Source organism: Sinocyclocheilus rhinocerous, unplaced genomic scaffold (genome assembly GCF_001515625.1).
Source record: "Sinocyclocheilus rhinocerous isolate Xijiao unplaced genomic scaffold, SAMN03320098_v1.1 scaffold1333, whole genome shotgun sequence".
Taxonomy (NCBI): Eukaryota; Metazoa; Chordata; class Actinopteri; order Cypriniformes; family Cyprinidae; genus Sinocyclocheilus; species Sinocyclocheilus rhinocerous.
The window spans coordinates 711271-737949 of NW_015625783.1; the positions used below are offsets into that span (position 1 = coordinate 711271).

General features: G+C 37.2%; 2 protein-coding genes across 2 annotated transcripts; one reads left to right on the forward strand and one right to left on the reverse strand.

Annotated features, from left to right (window-relative positions):
• Nucleotides 1-20: 20 nt before the first annotated feature.
• LOC107706310 (tyrosine-protein phosphatase non-receptor type 3-like) lies at nt 21-19406 on the reverse strand. Its single transcript, XM_016509978.1, has 26 exons — nt 18988-19406; nt 16185-16354; nt 14974-15081; nt 14798-14840; nt 13921-13999; nt 13777-13821; nt 12862-12914; nt 12520-12637; nt 12356-12443; nt 12132-12220; nt 10570-10633; nt 10250-10380; nt 9993-10118; nt 9575-9688; nt 9384-9474; nt 7671-7748; nt 7510-7566; nt 7270-7426; nt 6976-7139; nt 6783-6873; nt 5296-5360; nt 5032-5172; nt 4517-4645; nt 1490-1635; nt 1278-1413; nt 21-683 (listed from the first exon to the last, which is right to left on the reverse strand). Exons 2-26 carry the CDS (start codon nt 16326-16328, stop codon nt 603-605), a joined length of 2538 nt encoding a protein of 845 aa, XP_016365464.1. The 5' UTR covers nt 16329-16354; nt 18988-19406; the 3' UTR covers nt 21-602.
• A 2421-nt stretch (nt 19407-21827) lies between these two features.
• Nucleotides 21828-26280, forward strand: LOC107706345 (serine/threonine-protein kinase Sgk1-like). Its single transcript, XM_016510025.1, has 12 exons — nt 21828-22060; nt 22346-22394; nt 22769-22823; nt 23089-23129; nt 23218-23275; nt 23363-23446; nt 23533-23664; nt 24353-24465; nt 24597-24816; nt 24903-25058; nt 25155-25244; nt 25683-26280. The coding sequence occupies exons 1-12, from the start codon at nt 21994-21996 to the stop codon at nt 25830-25832; spliced, it is 1215 nt and encodes a 404-aa protein (XP_016365511.1). The 5' UTR covers nt 21828-21993; the 3' UTR covers nt 25833-26280.
• The last annotated feature ends 399 nt before the right edge of the window (nt 26281-26679 follow it).

Here is a 26679-nt window from a genome sequence, read left to right on the forward strand (position 1 = left end):
TTTGTTTAAAGCCTTTAATTAAAATAGATTGATTTTAAGTAAATAATACTGTCATTCATAATGCAATAAAAAAAGACAATATCAAAGGGATTAATGTAGTAATGAGAATTGGGGAGTAAAATGTGCTTAATTGCTCTGAATATAATGTATTAATTCCAAAAAGAGAAAAACTTAAAATATTCTAAAAGTAGATTTTTAGATCTACTTTTAAATTTTTATTTTATGCACAATATGAGTTACATAGTTTTTCCTCTTAATTTTAGGGTGAAATGTGACCTGAACATTTCTTGACAGATTTTGTGAGATTTACCTGAATATAGCACTTGGGGTATGTGTGTGTGTGTGTGTGGGACAGAGAAAGAGAGAGTATGTGTGCTGTAGGACCCTATAAGCTTATACGTGTGAAAGTGCTTTATGTTCTTCCTTGATCCGCACAGCTGTCAGGAGAGCCACAGCAAGAGAAGAGATTGTCCATCCATCTTTATCCAGACACACCCTCTACTCCCTGCCCCTTTTTCATCCGTCTTTATTGACAGTCGGATCACAGCTTCTTCCTTCACTTGTGTGTTTTCGAACACTCCCCTCCTGTCCCTCTCTTCTTATCAACTGTTAGGTGTTGAGCTCTTTTTCATTCTCTCTCTGTACACCCTCAGAATGGCCTCACACACAAAGGTGAACTGGCACTGAAAAACAAACATGCACAGAGCACAAGTAATGTCGGCATATCCAATAAAATCAATCTAAGATATTAAACCATTTGATCCAGTGGACGAATATTTAAAAGCCATTTTAGCCATACACGGTGTGATGCTACATCCAAACCACCATGACTGATCTCATTTGACCTTTTCACATAGTTAATGTGAAAATGGCTGCCCTCTTTATATGTCATTTTTCTGGTTTCTACTGCATAGACAGACAAGTTTTGTTAAATGTCCATCTTTCCAACCCTTTTAATGAGTGTGTGACTACTTTGAGCTAAATGTAAAGGGTCACTGCTGTTGTATTTCATCTGAAGATATGTTCTAACTGAATACATAATTAAAGGTGAAGTATGTATTTTCTGCATCACATCAAAAGAAACTGCAAAGTGTTTTTTTTTTTTTAACCAGCCCAGCTGGGCTGAACAGAGTAGCATCGGCTCAACCAATCTGTACGAGTTTGAGGCAAAACAATCGGTTTATTTATGGAGAGAATGTTTTAACTTCTGAAACTCTGTTTGGTAGTGCCAAATGACGTCTTTAACTTGTGCGTATTGTCTGTGTGTGTGTTTGTACCGATGTCTGAACCAGCATGGCCCTCTGTTCTCTCATCAAGGTAATGATCTCTAGGGGATACACTGGCTTTTCCTTCTCCATCAGTGTCATGGCTGTCTCCATGGTGATCAACACACCTGTCCGCCCGATGCCAGCACTGCAGAAAAACATTCTCTTGGTAAAATGAGCACCTGATAACATCTGTGTGTCTTGTGTGCTGGAAGTCCCCTCACCTGCAGTGGACCATGAGAGGCACAGACTCCTCTCTCATACTTCTCATTGACTGGACAAAATCCAGGAAGTCTGAGGAATCTTCTGGTACCCCATGATCTGGCCAGGCGACATACTGCAAATGAGTGATCGAGCGCTGCTGTCCTGACTGTGAAAAAAAAAGAAAAAGAGGGTGAGGCTGAGTGCAAGAGAATGCTTGAATGAGTACGTATAAAAGCAGACAAGTCTAAGCATGCCTGTGTTTTGCCTTATGGAGAAGGATATTTATAGGAAATATTATTAGAATGGAAGCACTACATGTTTTTATATAATCTGTGTAACATCAATTACTGGCATATGAGCACAAAAAGTTTGCATGCATGCATTTTCACATCAGTTTCTGCCTTTATAAATCCAGAATGTTCCTCACTTTTGACGTAACATGAAATTCATGGAATTTAGGATCAAGTCAGATGGTACATGGGTTTTATAAACGAGGCCCAGGTTGCTGTCATTCTTTAAAACATTTTCAACTCCATATTACCTAAATACAATGACATTTCAAATTGCCTCTCCATTCTATCATGATCTTATAAGTGGGTGCAAGAAGAAGAAGTGATCTTTAGGTGAGTCACAGTCTGAAGGCCAAAGTGGAAAAAATAATTCATTTATTGTGACAAATGGGGCAGAAAGGAATAATTGGTTCGCAGGCTGTGTGGTACGAACACTCACACACTGGCATTTTTCCTGTACCCCCCAATCATCCTTTTCCTCTCTCCTTTTCTTTATTTTTTCATCTGAGACACACACACACCCTATATAGACGACGAACGTGTGATGTAACCTCCGTCTGCTGTCCGTGCTGAGATTAACTCCCACCAACAGAGACAACAGATGGGTCTCCTTTCTCCAGCAATGATAGATTGTTTGTGAGTGTGTGAGCATGTACTGTATGTGGATGTACATGTATGCGCACGGTCCCGTGCTCTCGACCACAGCGGTACGTGACCCGTTTGCCATATTTACCATCGCACACAAATGCTCCCACACGTTAATGCTCTCTCACACACAAGAAGCTTTCACATTAACACGCCTAAAGCCAAAATTCTGTTTTAAATGAAACATTAAACTCCAGCATAATGGGACTGACAGAGCATGAGTAATTACAAACATTTACATAAGAAACAGAATTTTGCCAAAAATAAGACTAGAATCATGAACTGAGGGACCAAAATGGCTCTTGAGCATCTTGACCATGCATACAGCTGTGCATAATTTCATAAAACTTTTTTTTTTTTTAGATTAAAAATCCCCCATGAAATAGCAAAATAGTAAGAATAGTATAATATTGCAAATTCAAATTTTCTATGAATCAAATGTTCTTACTATTTACTTGTATACATATGCTATATTCATACTTTTTCGTATTTACTTTTTACTTGTATACTCTATTTCTGCCATATATAATATAAGAATAGTTAGTATTAGAATAGTTAATCTATTTACTCATATAGCTATATAATAATAGTTTATGCCATTACTATTTAGTCTTGCTTGTCTCCTCTTATATACTGCCATATATAGAGAAGCAAAGTTAGTATATACTCTTACGATTTCCTCATATAGCTACATATACCTATTCAGTATATTAGTATATACTCTATTTATTCTTACTAATTTACTCTTTTTGTTTCTTCCTAGTTCTGCAATATATAGTCAAAAGGCTGGAATACAATACAAGCCATCAAACTGACATCATCAGAAAAGGAATGCCATTCCAGAGCGGAAGTAAATGTTCAGATTTTGATTAAAGATTACCATGACAAACAATTTTTTTCAGTGGATTAATTTGCACGGATTAATTGTTCACCTCAAGACTAGCAGTGTGCGCTAACAAAATAAATAAAGTCAATTTTGATTTCATGAGGCTTTAAATCTGAACATATTTTAAAACACTAGGCATCATAAACTTGCCGACTTTGTAATAGTCACAGAGGGAAAACTGGCCATCATACACTAAACGGCTGAGAATCACACACTACCAGGAATTTTTTTTTTTTAAGATTCATTTTTGGCCTTTTATGCCTTTTTATTTAGATAGGACAGTATCTGTGACAATCACACACTATGCGATATTCTATGAAATCTGTGAACTCAAATCTGCAGACTGGCTCTGACTTTCAGCAACTAGCGACAACTTCTCCAGACTGTAATTCGGGGGAAAATCAGGGAAACATTGTGTAGTGTATTCCAGCCTTAAGAAAAGTAAAAGTGATATTCTAGTATGTTGTCCCGAATTCATCCATAGATTATGACTAGCATACTGGCACACTGCACATAAGATTTTTCCTTTATAAAGATATAGTATAAAAATAACAATATGCTAGTGTGCTATTCTGAATTCAATTCAGCCATAGTTAGCTGCTAACTTTATAGCATACTACTCAAAAGTATTTCTGCCATATATGGTATAAGAATAGTTAAAGTTACATTCTAGTAGTACTAGTATAGAATTATGCCATGATTTGTGTCTAGCAAACTACTCATGCTGTTTTTCTCTTACAAAGATATATGCTGAATTCGGAACCACGTACAAGCATACTATTCTCACTATTTTTACCACATTGTTTTATGGCAGAAACAGTAAGAGTAGTACATGGTTCTGAATTTAGCAACAGTATAAGACTAACAGTATGCTGGTAGTAGTAGTTGTTGTTGAGTCAAATACAGGCTAAGGGATACTAGGAGGAGTAACTTCCTCATTCTACAGAGCATGTGTTTGGACAAAAATCTGTCTAGTGCCGGATGAGTCATCAACATTTTTACTCCCTTTCCCAGAGGAGAAAGACTGTAAAGTTTAAAAGTGCATTTTGTCAACCCACGAGTACACTAAGCCACAAACTCACATTTTAATTGCTATTGTATACCTGTATATATAACTGTATATTCTATGAGTGTTATATGCTACTTTAAGTGATTACACAAGCTCTTGTTTGTTTCTACTGGACCTCACAGAGGTGGTGTCCGTTTAAAAGTATGTCCGGTGTTACCTGAGTATTTGTGAGTGTTAGTTCTCGAGTAACATATGCCAGGTTACACTCCTCTGAGTGACAGCACACCTGAAGATACCCATAATCCCTCACTTCAGGAGGATGTGGCCAGTATTGGTGGCACTTGGTCTGTGGAAATTTAAAAGAGATTACGGAGCATAGAAAAAAAATACACACATACACAATTGTGCTCCCTCTCTCCCTCCCTCACACACAAGAGTTTATTAAATCATCCCTTTGGAAAAGAATGCAGAGCGCTTGGTTACCAAGCAACAGTCCAGCCGAGCCGAAGAATACGCTACTCACAATAAGCTGTCCTTGGGGGACTGGACGTGTGTGATGGGTATCGTCTGATTAGGTGTTCTGTGTGCGTGTGTTAATAAGAGTTTTTCTGGCGTAAAAGTAGGTTCCTGTCTTGAGTATGTGTGTATAGTGTTCATTTTTATTAATGTTGCAGCACACTGTGTAACTCTTTGTGTAGTTCTAACTGTTTTAATGTGTATGTGTTGAAGTACCCGTCCTCTCTCGGTCAGTGTGGTGAGCATGACAATGACACTGACGTTCTGCTCCCACACGCTCCTCCAGAAGTGTGTACAGGTGTGCGGCAGTGGACCCTGAGCTGCTATGTACTGTAAAGCACAACCTGTTGGCTCAGTCTGACAGACACACACACACATTGCTGAGTCATCAGTGTCATCTAGAGCCATAAATTAAAACCATTCACAACTAGAAAAATCAAAAACTGAATAGAAACGAGGCAGACAGGTAGTGATCCATACCTTCACGTGACTGGCGTTGATGTAATCATCCCCCTCTTCCTGCAGCACCACTCTGGTGATGTCATCTGAATGAGGAAGAGGGATTTACGGATTATGTGAAAACACCTCCGACGACTAGTTTTAAAGAGCATTACGCCTCATTTCCAGATCGAAAGCTTATACACAAATGAATAAAATTATATGTTTGACCTTACCCCGGCCTGTAATCTACTCCAGTATGGTAGCTTAGTTCAATCTCATCATGGTTATCCAGCAACCACTCTCTTCTTGTACAATACAACCCCCCTGAAAATTCGTTTTGAATTTTCAAATGTTCTATTGAACTTTCTAATGAGCTTTTTGAAGTTTTAATTGTTCTTTGAGCTCTCAACCCAACATAACATACAGTTCTGGATGCTGATTGGTCAATACCAAATAGTGTAACAGCAATACACACAATATCGTCACAGCAATGACAAAGCATATGTTCACCTAGCTTATATTTGTGACCCTGGACCACAAAACCAGTCATAAGGGTCAATTTTTCGAATTTGAGATTTATACATCATCTGAAAGCTGAATAAATAAGCTTGTTAGGATTTGTTAGGATAGGACAATATTTGGCCGAGATACAACTATTTGAAAATCTGGAATCTGAGGGTGCAAAAAAATCAAATTTACAAAATATCTTCATGGAACATGATCTTTACTTAATATCCTAATGATTTTTGGCATAAAAGAAAAATTAATAATTTTGACCCATACATTGTATTTTTGGCTATTGCTACAAATATACCCCAGCGACTTAAAACTGGTTTTATGGTCCAGGGTCACATTTATGCTTTATCTGAAGTGACTTGCATTACAGTCACACTTTATCATGCATTCCCTAGGAATCGAACCAATGACCTTGCCGTTGCTAGTGCTACAGTACCCTACTATCACTTTATAGCACTCATAGAGACCGTCTACTAACCTCAGTGTACAAGTCACGTACTATATTTTCTAGCAGAAGGATGTCTCTTAATAAAATATTTTGAAGTTTTAATGTGCGTCTTTAATATAACTAGGGCTGGGTTTTGACATATCAAATGACCTATTCCAATCTCAATTCAGTTTAATTTAGATACATTTTAATAGATCATTTTAAAATATAAACTTTTAAATGGTGACTGGTCATAAAAACATACTTTTATGATCACTATAGCAAACTGTCAAGACACATTTAGGAACATCAAAACATTTATTGTTTGCATTTCATAACAAAACTGACTGACTGTCAATTTACAGCATAAAATCAATCTTGTAATTTAAGAATCAATATCGATTTGTCAATATTACGATTGAACACAATCAAAAAATCTATATCATCATCCCAGCCCTAATAGTAACCATTTTCAAGCAATAACACCATAAGTGTGCTATATTGTGAATATAGGCATAACAGGCCACAATTTATTCAATTTAGCATGTGATACATTTTTATCAGGAAAAGCAATAAAACTTACATGGTAATACATCTTTGTACCGATTCTTGTCCATATTCTCGGACTGTTTTGCGCAAAACATTGACATGCCTTCTTTCTTCCTGTACAACTTCTGTGAGTAGCAAAACACACATACACATGCACGGATGACAATTATCAGCAGTGCACACACATGCCAACTGAGACATGCTGTAAAATATTCACATCCCCCAACCTCAAAGTGCAGAAGCAATGTGCCGGTGACCAATCCCCTCTCCAGACGGGTCATAGACTCCTCTAGCGTCTCTCCAGATGGCTGAGCGGACAGTGGGGATATTTCACCCGGAAGGGCGAGACCCTCACCTAACTGTAGTGTGGGTTCGACTCGCAAAGAGACACCTGTAAACAAACGCTGTTTATGGTTTCTGGATGTACAAGCTAAATGCACAAGACACATCAATGATCAAATTAAACCAATTAATTCCCCTCAAATCATATTTGCACACATGCACATCAACAAAAAGCGTACCTTTGCGGCGCACGAGCAATGCAAGTTCCTTGCTGTGTGACTCTCGGCTTGCTTTGATGAACATGACTACCTGCTGATGTGTGTGTTCTGAAATGTCCCGCCCATTTATCAACAGCACCTGATCGCCCTCCATCAGCGGAGGCACACAGTGACTGGCCTGCAACACAGTCAATATTTGTACAAATGCAAAAACCAAGAACCCATTCATATTCAAAAGCAGAAAGGATTTGTATGGCTTACCGGAGATGCAGGGTTAACATGAGAGATGGCCAGGGGCATCTTCTGATCCACACCTCCCTGAATATTAGCCAACAATATTCTGATACATGGTCTCCCACACAAAACTCTATCTGAATGCAATTTAAACAATGATGATAAATACATATTGTGAACCGACTCACTTTAACATTGAAGCCAAACTTCCCATCTTGGTCTGGGCTGATCCTCACAAGTAGTAGATCTCCATCAGCTGTCACACTCTGTGTACATATAACCACAAAAATAGACCCTTTGAAGCAGGTAGGACAGGAAGAGGATCAGAAAATGGAGGATTCTGAAGTCTAGCTACAAAATAATGACATATTAGCATTAACTGTATGTAGACATTTTTCACAACAGCAAATAATAAAAACAACTGAGTGCTTCAAACGTGACCTCAGAATATTGTTGTTCTTTTGTCAGTAGACAGCTTCATTCTCAGCTGTTTTGCACACTGATAGTACTAGATTCTATTTAATAAAAAATGTCCTTGTTTCTTCAATGACAGCAGCAGAGTTGCATGAACTCAAGTTTGTGTTCTCCAGCATGATTACACTCTTAAAAATAAAGGTGCTTAAAAGGTTATTCACAGCGATGGCATAGAAGAGACATTTTTGGTTCCACAAAGAACCATTCAGTCAAAGGTTCTTTAAAGAACCATCTCTTTCTTACCTTTTTATAATCTGAAGAACCTTTTGTGAAACAGAAAGGTTCTTCAGATGTTAAAGGTTTTTTATGGAACCATTTAGACAAAAACGTTTTTTTTAAGAGTGTAGAGAATTACCCAAAGAGCAACTTGTGCTTCAATGGTAAAAATGTGACCTAGAATTAGCACATCATCATACAATTTTCGTAACTTTTGGTTTTCCGAAATCCAAAAAAAACTTGTAGTCTCAGATTTTGGACCCCACTGTAGTTTTAAAGTTTTTTCATACCCTAGTCTCGTGAGCTGGGAGATAGATTTTCAGTGACTCATCAGCATGATGTAGTATCAGTGTACTGCTTGGATTTGTCAGAATGGCAAACACTGGATATTATTTCTGACAGCCCTGATGCTGGACTCGGACATTTGGTTTAGGTCCTGTGCCTTTTGTTGCATACAGCGTGTTGTCGCATGATTGCTTTTCTGAAACCCAATCAAGGAAAGGAAAGGAAAGGACATGACATGTGGCCAAGTATGGTGTCCCATACTTAGAATTTGTGCTCTGCATTTAACCCATCCAAGTGCACACACACAGCAGTGAGTAGTGAACAAACACGCACACACACATCCTTGAACACACACCCGGAGCAGTGGGCAGCCAATGAGACTCGAACACGCGACCTTCGGGTTACAAGTCTGACTCTCTATCCATTAGGCCACGACTGCCCCAATCAAGCAGTTTTGACCACATCACAATTGATAACAGATTTAAATCTGTTCCAGGATGAATCTCCTGACACCTGTCAAGAACATATCTGGGATATTTAGTTAGAATTTAAAAAATGAAGTCCATTTTAGGACCAAAAATTCTATTTAAATTACAAATGTATTTATTTTTGCACCAGAATTAATTTTTTTATGGCAATTTTTTTAACTTCTCTATGACCTTCCCTACAACTCCTCGAAAAAATAACAACACTTTGCTGCATTTCCGCATAATCTAATATAGTTTTTAACTGCCCCATCCATCAATCACAACCATCCACACTCTGCACTGAAATGAGCCACAGGGAACTTCTTCATTCCAACCACTCATTTTTGATGCAATGATCCTTTGGAAAGATATGCAAAGAAGCTTTGAAGTTCAGAAACTGTTGTGAAACACATTTCCCTTGATCTTGCATCATCAGCTATCATGTACAATAACACTCACCTTATCCCGGATGTGCAAATCATCCTCTTCGGTGATGATATCATCACTATGAGACCAACTACCACTCGTCCGCCCCTCCTCCTGAGGTTTCCTTCAGTGCAATCAGTTTAATAAGTTACTTTGAGTGTACTGTTGAATACATATGTATGGCTGTAAGACTGTGTGCATTTGTATATGTAGAGTAAATTTGCCTGTAAGTATAGAACACATCTTCACTCTCAGTCACATAGCTCATTTCATTGGTCAGGTTGTCCACAGATGATGGGCGTGGCTTACGGAAGTCATGACGTAAACGAGGACTCCGCCTAAAATGGAAGATATATTCACACTATTATAAACACTGTTCCTTATATTAACCTTACAGTATGTGGAAAATAATGTGTTTTTTTAACTTTAAACCGCATAAACACATTTCATTACACCAAATACACAAAATAATGTTCTTTTTAGCAGCATCATATGACCCCTTTAAAGTATTTTTTACAAATATTGACCCCAAACTTTTGAATGGTAGTACAAATACATTTCATCGTTTGTTAAAACACATTAAATAGCTCTAATCCATTACTGTAAAGTTAAATGTATTCAAGTGTATTTGAGCACTGTTACCAGTTGGGCGTGTTGGGTGGTGACCGTGAGGGTAGACTCTTTGTCTCTAGTTGTTCCACTGAGTTGGACCTCACCGCAGGGTTCAACATTATCTCACCAATCAGCTTTCGGTACAGTGGGATAGAGCTTTAACAAAAATATATGCAATTAAACACACACACTCATTTGGTGGAGGCAGCAATGAACTCTAATTAACTCCAGCAATAAAAAACACAGTAATTTCTTAGAATGGCTCCGTCATGACTCTGCCTGTGTACCTAAGTTTTGAAGCCGAGTGAGAGGGTTTTCTGTTGTAGAATGTATGGTGGTCCACGCAGGATTTCCATAGATTTTTACAGGCACGTGAACTTGGCATGGAGAGAGAAACCACATGGTGACCCAGCTCACCCTGTACCACACATATAAATGAGGGAAAAAAACAACATAAAACAACACAAAGAACACAACACAAGTCTCACACAAAGATGTTGATTTTTCAGTATTCAACATCTTTGAAGCATTAAGTGTCTGGCTTTAATATGGTAATTATTTTGCTTTTGTTTTGAAGGACGAGCATGATTAATCATGCATATCTTACATGTTTCCGGCGTAGGTGGACAAAGAACCGTTTTCTTTTGAATGAAATTTTGATGATGTTAATCCTGAAAAAAAAAGCAGCCATTCAAAAAGTAAAAGTACACCAGAATCAAAATAATAGAGATACTGTTTCCAGGGCTCTTAATTACACTAATAGCGGTAATTATACTTTTCTACAGTGTATCTCATCCATTGTAATGATAATCACAGCTCTGACAAACAGAGCCGTAGCACTGTCAAACGTCATTCATAACAGCTGTAAACATCAATGTAAGATGCTTAAAAAGTGTGTTTTACAAAGAACATACATCAAGCATATATGCAATTACAAACAAAGTGAGCAAAAACATTTAAGAAAGAATCTGATTGGCCAAAACTTACCAGGGGAAAAAACTGGAGCAAATTAAATGGCAAAACAAAGCCACGCCCCCAGATGTAATGCCCACCCAGAGGGCGGGGTTGTTAACATCCTATAAATAGGGATTTTAAAAATATAATTAAATAAAAGATATATTCACACTATTATAAACACTGTTCCTTATATTAACCTTATAAGACTAAGACATTGTTTAAAATGTATGTGTGATATATATACAAAAAAATTGTATATACACTACCAATCAAAAGATTTTTAATGTTTTAGAAGTCCCTTATATGCTCACCAAAGCTGCATTTATGTGATTAAAAAAAAACAAAATTATTCCAATTTAAAAGTAACTGTCTTCTATTTTAATAAATTTTTAAATGTAATTAATTATATAATCATCATATTAGAATGATTTCTGAAGGATCATGTGACACTGAAGACTGGAGTAATGATGCTGAAAATTCAGCTTTGCCATCACAGGAATAAATAGTGATTTTAGAAACAGTCAAGTAAGCATTTGATACTCAAGAAAGATTTCATATTAACAGTGTTAATATGAAATCATATTTCATATAAACAGTTATGCTACTTATTATTTCGATAAAATGTTATCCTTTTTTCAGGATTCTTTGATGAAAGGAAAGTTCAAAAGAACATAATTAATTAAAAACATTTATCTGATGCCATTTCTCTTAACATTATAAACTTCTTTTGTTCCATTTAAAGAATCCTTGCTAAATAAAAGTATAATTTTTTTAAAGGGGTCATATGATGCGATTTCATTTTTTCCTTTCTCTTTAGAGTGTTACAAGCTCTTGGTGCATAAAGAAGATCTGTAAAGTTGCAAAGACTAAAGTCTCAAATCCAAAGAGATATTCTTTATAAAAGTTAAGAGTTAGCCACACCTACCTAAAACGGCTCGTTCGAACACGCCCCCACATACCTACCTCACTATGTGGGAAGATTTGCATAAAGCCGCCCAAATGTTCACGCAAAGAAAGAAAGCGTAACTTTTATTCTTGTTGTAGTATTGTTGCTGCCGCCATGTCGTGAAGACGCTGTGTGCTTCGTTGTGAAAGCGAAACCACTTTGTTTGGTCTTCCAAAAGAGGACGATATCCGCTTCGCCATGCCTAGAGCTGATCTGTGCTGGTCGCTGAGGAAATACATCAACTTAGTGCTGTGGATCGCCGATACCAGGGGAAAAAACTGGAGCAAATTAAATGGCAAAACAAAGCCACGCCCCCAGATGTAATGCCCACCCAGAGGGCGGGGTTGTTAACATCCTATAAATAGGGATTTTAAAAATATAATTAAATAAATTATGAACATAATCCACTTTAAAACAATATTACCAGTTATTCCTTAACATTCTGGAAGAAATTGGAAAAACAGAGGATTTTCAACTTAAATCATTGTACCTGAGCATGATGTAGCTCCACTCCATACAGGTCTAATGTTCTCGCTGTATTCAAATAGCAAAGCTCAGCTTCACTCTGAGACAAACCTCTGAAACACATTCAGACATGTACAATTAATAAATGTGTGTGTGTGTGTGTGTGTATGGATGTATGTGCTGACATACTTGTGCTGTGGATGCAGCGACTCTACTTTCAGAAGGAACTCTTGATCTTGGTCAGGAAGAAAATGGGTCTGACTGAGGTATCCGGCAGGAGTTTCAGGGACATAGTCTCCAAGCTCAGCTGTCAATCAAACAGGAGTATTAGAACGCTACGTTTGAGAAACAGTGATTGTATGTGCTTTGTTCAGTCATCTCCAGTTTTATCAGTGCCATTAACCCCAGCTATTTCCTGGAGAAAACTCATGCCCCCTACAAGCACACAGACACATCCTCTGCAATATCAATAATGTTTCTATGGCAGGGCTGCCAATCACAATATGAGAAGGTGTAATTTCCACAACTTACACTGAACAGAGTAAGAAGCCAGTACCACGGCTGAGCTTAAAGGACACTTTAATCTGTAATAAAAACACACCATGATATTTTGGGATACAATATATAGGGTTGTGACATCAGGTTTTTTTTTTTATTAGCATTTGTCAATATTAAATATTTGGTATTTAATTGTCAGGGTGAAAATGTCCATAGTGTATTATAATTCTTATACACAATAGTATGTTTATCAGACCACACACAACCTCACAACCCAAGAGTTATAACTTCCTGAGCTTTAATCTCTAACCAGAATCACCAGTTTTTAAAGGACTGCATAACCAGCATTCTGCATGTATTATAATGATGTGGGATGCTGGTATTTTTGATCATTAAATTCATAAAAACAATACAAAAAAAATAATAAAATAAAATAAATAAATATTATATACAATGCCTCTAAAGTACATTGGTTATATTTTCTCATTTAAACAATTTACCTTTTTCAAAATAAATTAATAGTTATCCTTCTTTCATAGTGTAAATTATAATGTTATGATACCTAAATTCAGTTGTAGCATAAAAAATACTGGTTTTACTTATAAATGGTATACATTTATAATACCTTTTATTTATCGGTTATTAGCCTAACACGAAAACATTTATTGTGTCATCTGCATCAGTTAGAATTTGATATAACTTTCTCTTAAGACTAGAGTAATTGCTGCTAAAATTCACCTTTACCATCACAGGAATAAATGACCATTTAAAATAGAAAGCAGTTATTTTAAATTGTCAAAATATTTCACAATATTACTGTTTTTACTGCATTGTTATCGAATAATTGCAGCCTTGGTGAGCATAAGATACGTCTTTCAAAAAAATGAAAAAGCTTACCAACCCAAAACTTTTGAATGGTAGCATGGGTGCAAAACAACAAATATTTACCTCCCCTCACAAATGTCTTTCTTAATTTGCAAGAAATAAAAATGCCTGCAAAACAAAATAAGGGTCAAAAACCTCTCAATCAATTCATATAAATAATATATATATATATTTCTATCTCATTTGCACATAAACAGGGATATGTACCTGGTCTGCTCGTGCTGGAGGGAGTTTGGGTCAGAGATGAAGAACCGCACTCTAAATATTAAAAAGAACGGAGCGGAACCTGAGGGAATAACAGTGGGAGAGAGAGAGCATGGGACACGGTCAGAGGAAAAGGACCTCAAAAAAAAAATGCAAGCAACAGAGATTCAGCTCAGTATCATAGTATTTCTAGAAAAAAAGGAAAGAAACTGTGGTTTAACAATTCCCCAGAAATCTAAAGCAATTTATTAAACCATAATTTAAAGTAAAAAAAGCAGGTAGGCACTGGAGCGTGAGCTGCAATCACCGTCTGTGCCTTATTGCATGCACATCACGTCTGATGACTCAAGTAAGTTGATTATTTAAATCAGCCACCTCCAATTCTCATGAGAAGACAAACATGTGTCTCCTGATGCGCTTTTAAAGGAAACAAAATTCTTTGTGCTCCTATGACATAACTCATATTACACACTCATCAAACATGTGCACTCTATGCCCGCATGGAATCTGATTCCACACACCTTCTGCAGAAAGCCCTGCAGATTTCCCCAGAATTCAAACAGCATTCTATATATCCATTCTTTGTGTTTATTATAACTGCATTTCTTTAAAAATATTTGTTATAGCTGACCAATATTAAAATGCTATATTATTTTGTCGAAATAAATAAATAAAAATAATTGATTAAAAAAGGAATCATCTTAAATGCTGCAACTTTAAGTAAACATTAAATGACGGCAAAGGGCATCAAAAATCTAAACAAAAAAGTGCATGCAAAATTAAATGACCTGATTTTAATCTGATTTTCCACCACAAATGTAAAAATAATATATTGACTTCAGGTGGGCCTTTGTGTGTGTGTGTGTAGTTTCTCTCTCACCCTTCAGCTGTTTCTTAAAGGGCTTGTTAGGGTCCAGCCACCTCTGAAATGACAGATTTAATTTTTTCAGTTCAACTACTGAAACCATCATGTTTCTTAAGACAGGCCATTACTTTTTTCTATTTCTGGGTCATAGCGATAAACACTTGCTCTTTTGCAGCCACACATTCATTTACCGGAGAGCTGGATGTGTCCTCGCTGATCTGCAGGCTGAAGTACTGTTTTTCCACTATGTTGAGGTGTTCGCAAGCCAAGTCGAACAGCAGATGACCAGCATCATGTTTCTGCAAGGCAATAACACATGCTGTCCCATTAGGAACTGTACCATTTAGGAACTGTACCAAACCTATATTTATAAAGTGACCATATTCTACAAGGGTTAACATACACGAACATAACAATTGTGAATATTATTACAACTGTGTCCTATTTTAATATATTTTAAAATGGAATTTATTCCTGTGATGACAAAGCTGAATTTTCAGCAGTCATTACTCCACTTTTCAGTGTCACATGATTCTTCAGAAATCATACTAATATGATGATTTGATGATCAAGAAACTTATTATTATCAGTGTTGAAAATGGTTGTGCTGCTTAATAATTTTGTGAAAACGGTGATACATTGTATTCAGGATTAAAAAGAACAAGTTATTTGAAATAGATTTTTTAGATAGAATTGTTTTTGTAATATTGTAAAGGTCCCTTTATGGTCACTTTTGGTCAATTTAATGCTTTCTTGGCTGAATAAAAGAATTAATTTCTTTCAAAAAATAATTTAATGATAGCAAATGAGATGTACTCAAACATGCTGAAATGATGATAACATTTATTTAACTATATTCATAATTAAGTTGAAATAATTAAATTAAGCATTTAAAAACGAATATTAAATTAATTTATGGAATTTAATTAGCAGAGAGATAAACTCTTCTATTATCCAGTCAATGTTATCAGTCATGACTGTCAATAATCACGAGTCAATTAACATGAATCAACATGTTAATAATACCCATTTAATATTTTTCCTATTTAATTTTAACTCACTACCTTTGTCAAGCAGAGCCCTCAGGCCCACTGCCCTCATTTCTATCATCTAGCATAAGATCCTATTTCCTGTTGACTTCATGACTGTTTCTGCCTGACAAACGTGCCTGTGTGTGCGTGAGGGTGGGTGGCTGTCCTTCAGAATATGAAGCCAAGGTTGCAGCAGTGCAATATGGAACATGAGAAGAGAAGCACCAGTGTAATATCCATCTCCACCCTCGGACTGCCAATAAAGGCAAGCTCATGAACACATGCACATTACTTCTCGCTCTCTAGGGCTTTAACAGTCATATTCGCTTATCCTACAATCCAAAGACATCTGCCTACACTCTTATACTCACAATGACAGTAAAATTTTGGGTTGTGCCATCAGGGAAGAGCACTACACAGAGTAGGCCGGAGCGCGGCATGTGTGTATGTTTGGACAGATCGGCGCGTCCAAGAGCAGTGATCTTGTTTCCAAGCACGCACCATGGGGATGTCATCTCCGAACCCTGTCACATATGCACACCTGCCAAAACAAGGAGTCAGACAGGTTAAACGCAAGCACTTGTTCCAAACGTGAAGGTGACGATGACGAAGATTATGACTACCTGTAATAAAATAACGTGACACATGTGCAGACCTTCTGTACATGCCGTTCCAATGTTATGAAACTAATGTATGCAGTACATTCTCTTACTGTGTGCAACAGACATTTAAAAAACATGTTGTGAATTGCATCCGATGACGAGACCTTAGCAAATCCCTTGTAACTGTAATTATACATCCTGTGCAGAGAACTTTCCACCCCTAATGATGGATGGACAGGTCAGCACAGATACCGTGCCTATGACAAGCTCACCGAAACTAATGAAAATGTAAAAAAAAAACACATCTTAAGAAAACATATCCCATATATAGTGGTTTTAGAAACAGTCAGCCTGTTTTAAAGATCACACTGATTGTGGGAGACAACTTTTCATAACATCAAAATGGTGCTGCATGCTATGAGGTCATCAACATGCAGAATCAAAACCGTCAGTTTATAAGCATTTGGGTTTCATTAACTCTCTCTTACTCATCCATTTCTCTACCTCATAGACACTTACACACTCGGTCACACTCTCTAGGTCTAAACATGTTCTCGCATTGTTTTTCACACTCTTCTTTTCTCCTCCCAGCACAGTCCAGGAATTTGGACTATTTTACTACCCAAAGAGAGACGAAAGAGCGAGACAGAGTTTCACTGTTAAGGCTGAGTCAGAGAAACACTGTCTCCTACTTTCTCCTTAAAACCATAGTAATAAAGTGAAATATACTGAAAATTTCATTCCTTATTGTTCTACACTGTCAAAGAGTGATCAAATGCAGATGTTACGGGGGAGGTACAACAGTGTTTCAATGTTCATTAATGTTCTGTGGAAAGTGTATTTTATTTTGTATATTGCATATTTTATGTTATTCTGTCTTGTCACTGTGTTCTATATACATACTTTATATACTTCGGAGCCAAATCTGTGTTTTCATTTGTAAAAACAATACATAAAGTAATGTTTTAATACTATACTAAAAACGCAGTTTTCAGTTTGGTTTGGTCGACATTTATCATTTTTATAATTAGCTGTACGCAGAAACAAAATAAGGTTTCTTTACACAGCCAAGTTAAGGCTGATCTGTGCCTGCTTAAAATTGAGTGTAAAGATATGATGCAGCATAAAAGCCTAAATTATGCCTGCTCTGACCCCTAGGATCACAATATACAGTTGTAATTGCTGTGTAAATGCACCTCTGATCAGTATTAAATAGTCTGGGTAAAGACACTTAAATGCCACTTCAGAAGCGCTTCTGTGCCACCTTTGAGGTGTAAATTTGACATAAGTCTACGGTATGTCCCCATTTAAGGCGTCTTGACATCGCCAAGTTAGGGCTGCTCTGTTCCTGCTCAAAATTCAGTGCAAAGATTGACAAGAGGCAGAAAAATTATGCATGCGCTAACCCACCTCAACCCTAATATCAAAGTATACAGTTGTAATTGCTGTGTAAATGCATTGATGCCACCCCTGAGCAGAATTAAACAGTCTGTATAAAAACACTTGTCACTTCAGAAGCACTTCTGTGCCACAGTCAAAGTGTAAATTTGGCATTAGAGAATAAAACATGTGTATATACTGTATATACAGTATGTTGCTGCTTTTGCAGTATTGTATGCAAAACATTCATGTCAATAAAATACTTTGTAATTTGAGAAAGAGAAATAGTGAGAGAGGCAGTGAATTTGATACAGACATAAATCTGTTGTCCTATGGAAAAACCATGCTATTTGATACTAACATTATGACAATTCATGTTAAGAGCCTGCAGTTATTTCAAATTAAACAACATTAAATCACTCTTATTTTCAGACCTTACCTTACAGATCCTGATCCTGGACGCTCTCTGGGACTCTTCTGCAGTTGCAGAAGTTCTCTGAGACTAGGGAAATTATAGTGACCTAACAGACGTTTAGCAGGTTTTGTTTCACTTTCTGACTAAATAAAACACACTTCAGAAGTCAAAAGTATATATCGTTACTTTCACTCACGTTTGGGAACGGTTTGGCGAGCATTAAAAGTTAATGTTTACCAGTAGCTCAGTTGAAAAGCGCTACACGCTCGAGCTCACTTTTGAGAGACGCGATATTTACGAGGTAGGAAGTGTAATTACTTTAGACCATACTTAAAAACAAAGGCCTTTCCGACTCTAAATACGACAATGTAAAGTAATTGAAACACAATAGCAAGACTGGACATTTCAACAAGAGAAACAAGCAGCTCAAAATTTCTGTGAGACTCGGGCTTTTCTGGGTGTGACATCTTACGTTTCTGACTCAAGTCCACGCTGATTCGCTCGGTCTCGGGTTCTGTCAGATCTCAGAACCGAGCTGTCACGAAACCGAACGAACAGCCCTGCGCCAACATTTGGGCTCGAATAAATGTTTCGGATTAAACGGAACAACAAATTTCGGAGTTTATCGCGATATCTCCCAAGAAGAACCATCCAAGAGTGAACAGATGTGTTGTTTTTAAAGCCAAATATACGTCATTTGGCATTTTCCTTCTCCAGCCCACAAATCTGGAGTCCAAACGGGACATTTCCTCAGCATAGAAAAGCGTCAGAAGTTACCTGCTTGAGGTGCTGTCAATGTCTCTGTGATGCTATAGGTGCTTATAGTTCCCGTGATAAGAGAAAACTTCCCCTGTTAAGGCGATCATGGTTGCAGGTGTTGGTAAACTTCCGGATTATGTTTTTTTTTCCTCCGGTTTCCTTCGGGAGGGCAATCACGGCGTCACTGGGCTCAACACGAGTTCAAGATTGATCGTGAACATGTAGCAAATGTAGTGTTATTATGTTTCCCTTCTTACTGATAGTGTGCTTACAACACGTTTCACAAACTTCATGATGTGCATGCGATTGTCAACCCACCTATGGACACTTCCGAGTTTACACGAGCCTTGATTTCTAGGCGTGATTCGTGCTGCGCGTGAACTCTCAGGAATTCCAACGGGTGTGAGCGCAGTCTCAGGTGCGTGTGCCCGCCGGTTTAGGGCGCTGCCTCCCCTGAGTCAATACAGCACACATGAGTCCAGGAAAACTGCATGCAAGCTGGTCTCCCAGCCTAGGTAGGCTGGTTTTAAACGGTTTTTAGGCTCCCTTCAGCTAGTCAGGGTGGGAGACCAGCTGGCCACCCAGCTAAACACCAGGCTGGGAGACCTGCTAGACCATAATATGTTCAGAAAACAGGCAGATGACTCTCAGGGTTGTCATGTTGGTATATAGCCAAGTGACTCCAAATGTGACCCTGGACCACAAAACCAGTCATAAGTCGCTGGGGTAAATTTGTTGCAATAGCCAGCAATACATTGTATGGGTCAAAATTATTGATTTTTCTTTTATGCCAAAAATCATTAGGATATTAAGCAAAGATCATGTTCCATGAAGATATTTTGTAAATTTCCTACCATAAATGTATCAAAACAACTTTTGATTTGTAATATGCGTTGCTAAGAACTTGATTTGGACAACTTTAAAGGCGATTTTCTCAACATTTGGATTTTTTTGCACTCTCAGATTTCAGATTTTCAAATAATTGTATCTCAGCCAAATGTTAACTGTGTCTCCCAATGAGAAACCATTAGGTAATTTGACAAAGATACATGGATCTGTGCATGTGTATTTGTGTGTCCTAGTGTCATCTTTCTGATTCGGAAACTAATCAGGGCTGACTGTCCCTTAACCTTCTTCTTGCCAAATATAGATTTCTCTATATCCCCACCCCTCTGTGATGTCAGAGAGATCAGTGAATTTCTTGGAAGGTATAGCCTTAATAAATCATTGGGTGTTACCCACCTATGTGATATTTCAAAGCGAGTACAAGGAAATGAAAGAGTGTCAGACCAATTAAAAATCCCAGTGGATTATTAAAGAAAAACATTTGAAATATTAGGTTGGGTTTTAGGCATGCAACTTGATTATAGACATATTAATAAGTTATAATTAAATGTATTTTTAATTTATATTATAATTTATCATTTAGGTTTACGAACTAGAGGAAATAAAGGATCACACACAGACAAAAATCTTGGTCTAAAGGTTGGTACCTTTAGACACTGGGGTGGTACACACAAAATATGAATATAAAAAAAAATTAATATGTTTATTATATAAAAAATTATATAAAGTTAAACAATAAATACAGAATAGGCCATAGAAAACAACTGGTCTATCAACTGGAAAAACACTACAGCAGTACTAATTTAATATTAAACATTTTTTTACATATTAATCTGCAATGTTTTCATTTATTTAGGTACTCTTAATTTCTCTTATTGCTTTCACTGGGAATATTGGTTTTCAGAATGGTCAGTCATACAGCATTGCAAAATATATTTGACTGCTGAATGCAGCGACTGACGAATCTCTATCAAGAATTAGAGTGTGCTGTAATAAAACATGTTATTTTACTACAACTTCCTTTCAAGAATGAGAGACAACAGAGTTTCCCCATTTCAAAGGTCAAAAGTTATTTTAAACCGACACTGACATGAACCCTAACTGTAACAGTACGACATAACAGTCTTGACAATCTTCATACATCTCTCTTCACACATATCTTCTCTGATTTTAACTTCCCTCACCCTTTTATCTTTCGTTGTGTGATCTAGTCTATCGTTAATCCGATATAATCTATAAATTAATCTAGTGTAGGTATCATGCTTTATATTACAGTACGTAAACCAGTCTTTAGTGCTAGCCTACCTCAGCATGCATGCGTAACAACCTGTGCTTATCTTCAACTGTTGTTGTCATTGCATTGAGACACTATTAACAGACACTATATTTGTTCAGGTTGCTATATTTTCAGCGTTAATGTCAAATGCATAAGCATTAATGTTTCTGTGTGTTTTGCATATGTGCATTTGGCTGCTGTGACAAGCAGGCATGTCTGTTATGTAACCTGTAAAGTTGGCTGATTGAGAGGCTTAACATGCCAACATGGCAATAAGAGAACTTTTAATTTATTAGGAGCCTAGACAGGTTGATGAGGGTTCCCCCTTAGGTATCAAAAAGTAGGATATAGTTAGCTATCCAAGAACAGTTATGAAACCCTCCAACCACAGACCAACCACATTAGTGCGAAAAGGAATTTATGTCCTGTCAGTAATTTTCAGTGAGAAGCTGAGGTTCCTCTCGAGCAACCAATATTGTGCAAAATTAGTGTTCAATACGATATATTCGAGGTTGCTGGTTACCTCCTCGAGAACGCGACTTCTTCAGCGTCTATGTAGCGCGCTATAACAACCTTGTACGTTTTGTGGCAACTGAAATGTTGTTTACAACGTTTTATATTTCATTTAGGTTCAACCTTTAAGGAATTCATGGGATCGGAATCGGACCCAGTATGTTAAAGAGAGAGAGGCGCTGTCCAATTAAGCAAGAGTCTTATGTGTCGAATAACGGGAGTAGTGGCGTCACAGCAGTTGGGAGGAACCACGTGTCCTGCAAAAAATAGCCGGTCACGGTTCCCCCTCATGAAGCAGCGCTCAACCAGAACTTACCGGTAAGATAACAGACTACCGACGGACTCACAAGTCACAGCTGTCAACCGGGGCTGTCCTTCTCGTCGAAAACATGGTGAAAAAGGCTAAAAGTCCCGTCACTTACGCAAAAATGAAGGGAATCGTTTCATATTTTACAGGTAACTAATAAAAATTGGCATCTTGAGATTTTGGGTCAGATATACCACAGAACGTATTTGCCTCAGTAAATTAAATGTTTTTATGTATAGCCTACTTTAACACTATCTATCTATCTATCTATCTATCTATCTAATATATATGGAAATTTGATTCTTTTTAAATTTGTAAAGATAAAAAATATATATTTAATGACTACATATTTGAACACCCTAATAAGGGCTGTTCTGTGTCCACTATATGGAGATATTTCACTAATTAAAAATTATTTTGTTTTATTTTTTCAGCTTTAATTAAGGACAAGAAGCTCCGATCCAGCCACCCTATCTATCGACAGTGAGTTTCGTCCTAGTCATCATTTTCCATTGCATGAGCTAAAAGTGAAGCAGAGCATGGCTCTGTATGTGTTCCAGTACAGAGTTCAGAAGATTGACTCATTATTTAATTATTTCTGCAAAGATCAGCTGAAAAATCAGGAATGACTTTAGTCCTTTGCACTACGATGTCATTACAGATTTACCACTAGTGTGCTTTAAAGACAATGACCTACTTTTAGTAACATTCCAAAGTGAAACCAGTAGCCAAGTGCTGTTCCATATAGGTGTTGAATGACTTTGAGGCAGTTTTAGGAGAATACATAGACATAGAACTAAAGCTTAACATTTGTCTAAAGCACTTGCACTTTTCTGATGTGGTTTCTTTCATTCCAGGATGGATTTCTTGCGACCTGAGGGAAGTCTTTCTGAAGATGACGGAGCAGCAGCTGTAAGTGAACTTTACAAGTTCATGTCCACTTGTGTGTTCTTGGCCTACATACAGATTAGCAATATCCTACTTTAAGTATTAATAAAGGTCTCCAGTTCTTTCAGAGACATAAGGCCAAGTCAGCTGCGCTGATTTGAGTTGCTGTACTGGTTGACCTACAGTAATCTATAGATGTAACAGGAAGTGGAGTGAACTGTGCTGTGGTTTCATATGTCACTGGAGTAAGCTGCTGACTCGCTCTCTCTCTCCCTGATCTCTCTCCCAGGTTTGTTATAGTAATCCACAATCAGAGGAGCCACAGTCTCGGTAAGCGGGTGCTCAGATATTAAGCTATATGGACATAAACATATACATATACAATTACATATAAATATTTATTTAAATATGATTTTAGGGTATCTGTGGCTGATTTTTACTACTTGAAGGTGATCGGGACAGGAAGCTTTGGCAAGGTATTATGTTTATAGCGTTTCACTCTGCTTTGTATTTCTTCAATGTATGAATATTGTTTGAACCTTTCTTTGATTGTCTGTACTCAGGTGTTCTTGGCCACACACAGGGAAAATGGCAGATATTACGCAGTCAAAGTTCTACAGAAACACATCATCTTAACAAGGAAGGAGGTGAGTATGACTGTATAAATATGTGAGTATAATTATTTGATTCATAATGTGTCGGTGTGTATTCAATGTGTTGTTTTTTTGTACAGGAAAGAAATGTCATGTGTGAGCACAGAGTGTTGTTAAAGACTCTTAATCATCCATTCCTGGTGAAGCTCCACTTCAGTTTTCAGACTAAAGACAGACTCTATCTAGTGCTGGACTATGCATGTGGAGGAGAGGTATGTTTACTTAGCTACTAAATAGGGACATTCCATAGAATGTATTATTTTTGTTTACTGCTAGTTATAAATACTACAACCTAACCCTAACCCTAAATGTTATGCATTTTTTAATTGTGTGTGTGTGTATATATATATATAATTTTTTTTTTGTGTGTATGTCAGATTTAGCTTACTTCTAGGTACACATACACAATCAAGTACAGCACAGCTTTGCATCTGGACTTGTTTATGGTGATAAATTCATATATAGTTTCGAATCAGATGTCAATAACCGGATTACCCAATCAGAACTTTATAATTGAGCTACAGCTGGTTTTCAGTTTTTATCTCTCTGTCCGAATATACAAGACACAATGTTTAATTGAATATTGAATTGAAAAATCACACATCACCTCTGTTAGAAGAAAAACAACAACAACAGTGAAGCCAATTGTAGTGGACAAACTACAGTTGCATTATTTAGGCCTGTTAGTCCATCTTTGCAAAACCAGACTGGTACGATTTCAGGACTAAAGCATTTATAGGACATAAGGAATTATTGATTTAGTCCATCTGAAATTGAACGTTTCAAACAGCTGTTTTCAACCAGGGTCCACAGGATGACTTTAAATTATTTATGTGTTTGTGGCAAATCCAAATAGTACTGATTTGCATGTATTAATGATTGTCTATGTCATTTTTGCAGCTTTTTTACCATTTGCAGAGAGAAGGAGTGTTTGGAGAGCCCAGAGCCAGATTTTATGCTGCTGAGATGGCCTGTGCTTTAGGATACTTACACTCCCTGAAGATTGTCTATAGGTACCAACATTCTGAAATATCTGTGCCTCTAGAATGCAGATAAGCCCATTCATATGTGCTTAGTGAGAACAAAATGAACACTAACTTCCAGCAGATTCACAGTAATACATCTCTCTCTCACATGCTCACAGAGACCTGAAACCAGAAAACATTCTGCTGGACTCTGCAGGTCATGTGGTTCTGACCGACTTTGGCTTGTGTAAGGAAGGAATGAGTGGACGTGGCACCACCAGAACCTTTTGTGGAACGCCAGAGTACTTAGCACCTGAGGTTCTCCTGCAGAAGGAGTACGACAGGACTGTGGACTGGTGGGGTTTGGGAGCTGTTCTTCATGAAATGCTCTATGGCCTGGTAAACAAAACCACCAAATGAATGCTCATTTAAATAAATAATACAGGTAGACAGGTGTGTTTTACACCCACTCTTTCTCATTCCAGCCACCTTTCTACAATGCAGATCGTCTTGAGATGCTCAGAAATATTATTTATCAGCCATTGGTATTAAAACCCGGAGTGTCTAGTGCAGCCAGAGATCTGCTGAAGAGACTGCTAAACAGGGACAGGGCCAAGAGACTAGGAGCAAAACGTGACCTGGTAACCCAACAAGCACACACACACATTCACGAACAATCTGAAATTCATTTGTCTTGTGAGTGGCTAAATGTCATTTTGCCCTTATTTGGCTTTTAGACCGAGCTGCAGTCTCATCCATTCTTCTCATCTATTCATTGGGATGAACTTGTTGCAAAGCAAATTCCTCCTCCTTACGTTCCCTTATTGGTGAGTTTTTTTTATTGATGTATTTGTTGTTAAAGGGATTATTCACCTAACAATTAACATTTTTTCTGTTTCAAACCAGGGCAACTTTTTTCTTCTGTGGAACACAAAAAAAAATTTTTTTTTTTGAAAAATGTCTTAGGCTTTTTGTCCATACAGTAAAAGTCAATGCTGATTTTCACTGTATGGACAAAGACTTTCTTCAAAATATATTTTCTCTCTCTCTGTTTTATTTTTAGTCCATACAATGAAAGTCACTAGGGTTCAAACTGCTGACTTTCACTGTATGCTCAAAAACATTCTTCAAAATATCTTCTTTTGTGTTCCACAGAAGAAACAAATGCATACATGTTTGGAACAATGTGAGGTTGAGTAAATGGTGTGGGAGACAAGAGATGATTTCATACAGATAATTGATTTGTTTACATGTCTGTATTTCAGTCTGGCCCTGGTGACCTCACAAACATTGACCCTCGGTTTACAGAACTTCCTGTTCCGCAGTCGCTAGAAGCATGCGAGGAGTACGGAGCAACCTTTCCTGGCTTCACCTACATCAATGAAAACATTCTCTCACTGACTCGTGGACATTAAGACAGAATTCTGTCAGACCAATAGACATGTTGTCTGAACATGTTTCTAACGATGTTTAACTTAAGCAAACTCTGAAACACAGTTCATTTTTATGTTAGCTGGACCAATGCTTTTGCACAAGACTACAAAGTCTCTATCAAATGTGACTGTGTTTTTTTTTAACACTCATGTTATTTAATTCCCTTTTTAGCCCTATTTGATAAAAAAAGATATTTGTCTGAAATACAATGATTAGTGGTGCTCTAACAATACTGATGAGATGAAGTGAGACTACAGGTTGCATCAGATGTTGGATTGTAAAAGTTGAGATGGAATGAATATTAAATCTCAGTGTTAATGAGATTGTGTATAGTATTCAGATGGCATTGGTTAAATGTTTTTGATGAAATTGTATGATCAGTAAAAGAATGTCCATTTTTGGAGGAATTGTGGAAACAATTAAATTATGTTAAGCAAATGCGGGGTTATGGAGTATCATTATCATTATGGAGTTTAATTATAAATGGTTAATGTCTCAGTTAACATGTTTTAATTAAATTATCAAAAACTTGCACGCTTACAATTCAGAGTTGTGCACAAGCGCTGTAAGTTACTGTAAATCGAGACCTGAATCACGAAGTAGCATCTGGGTCACGAAGTAGCACACAGTTGTCATCCACAGACCACTGGAATTTATAATTTGCGACTGCTTTGCGGTGTTTATTGCCATTTTTATCATGTTTTACAATGCTCTGCTGCCTAAATTTGGCTCAAACCTACTTTGAAAACAACGTGCTAACCTCTGGGAAAAAAAGTCACTTTTAAACTCACAGCGCCATCTTGTGGCGTCGTCACTGTCTTCCTTTTC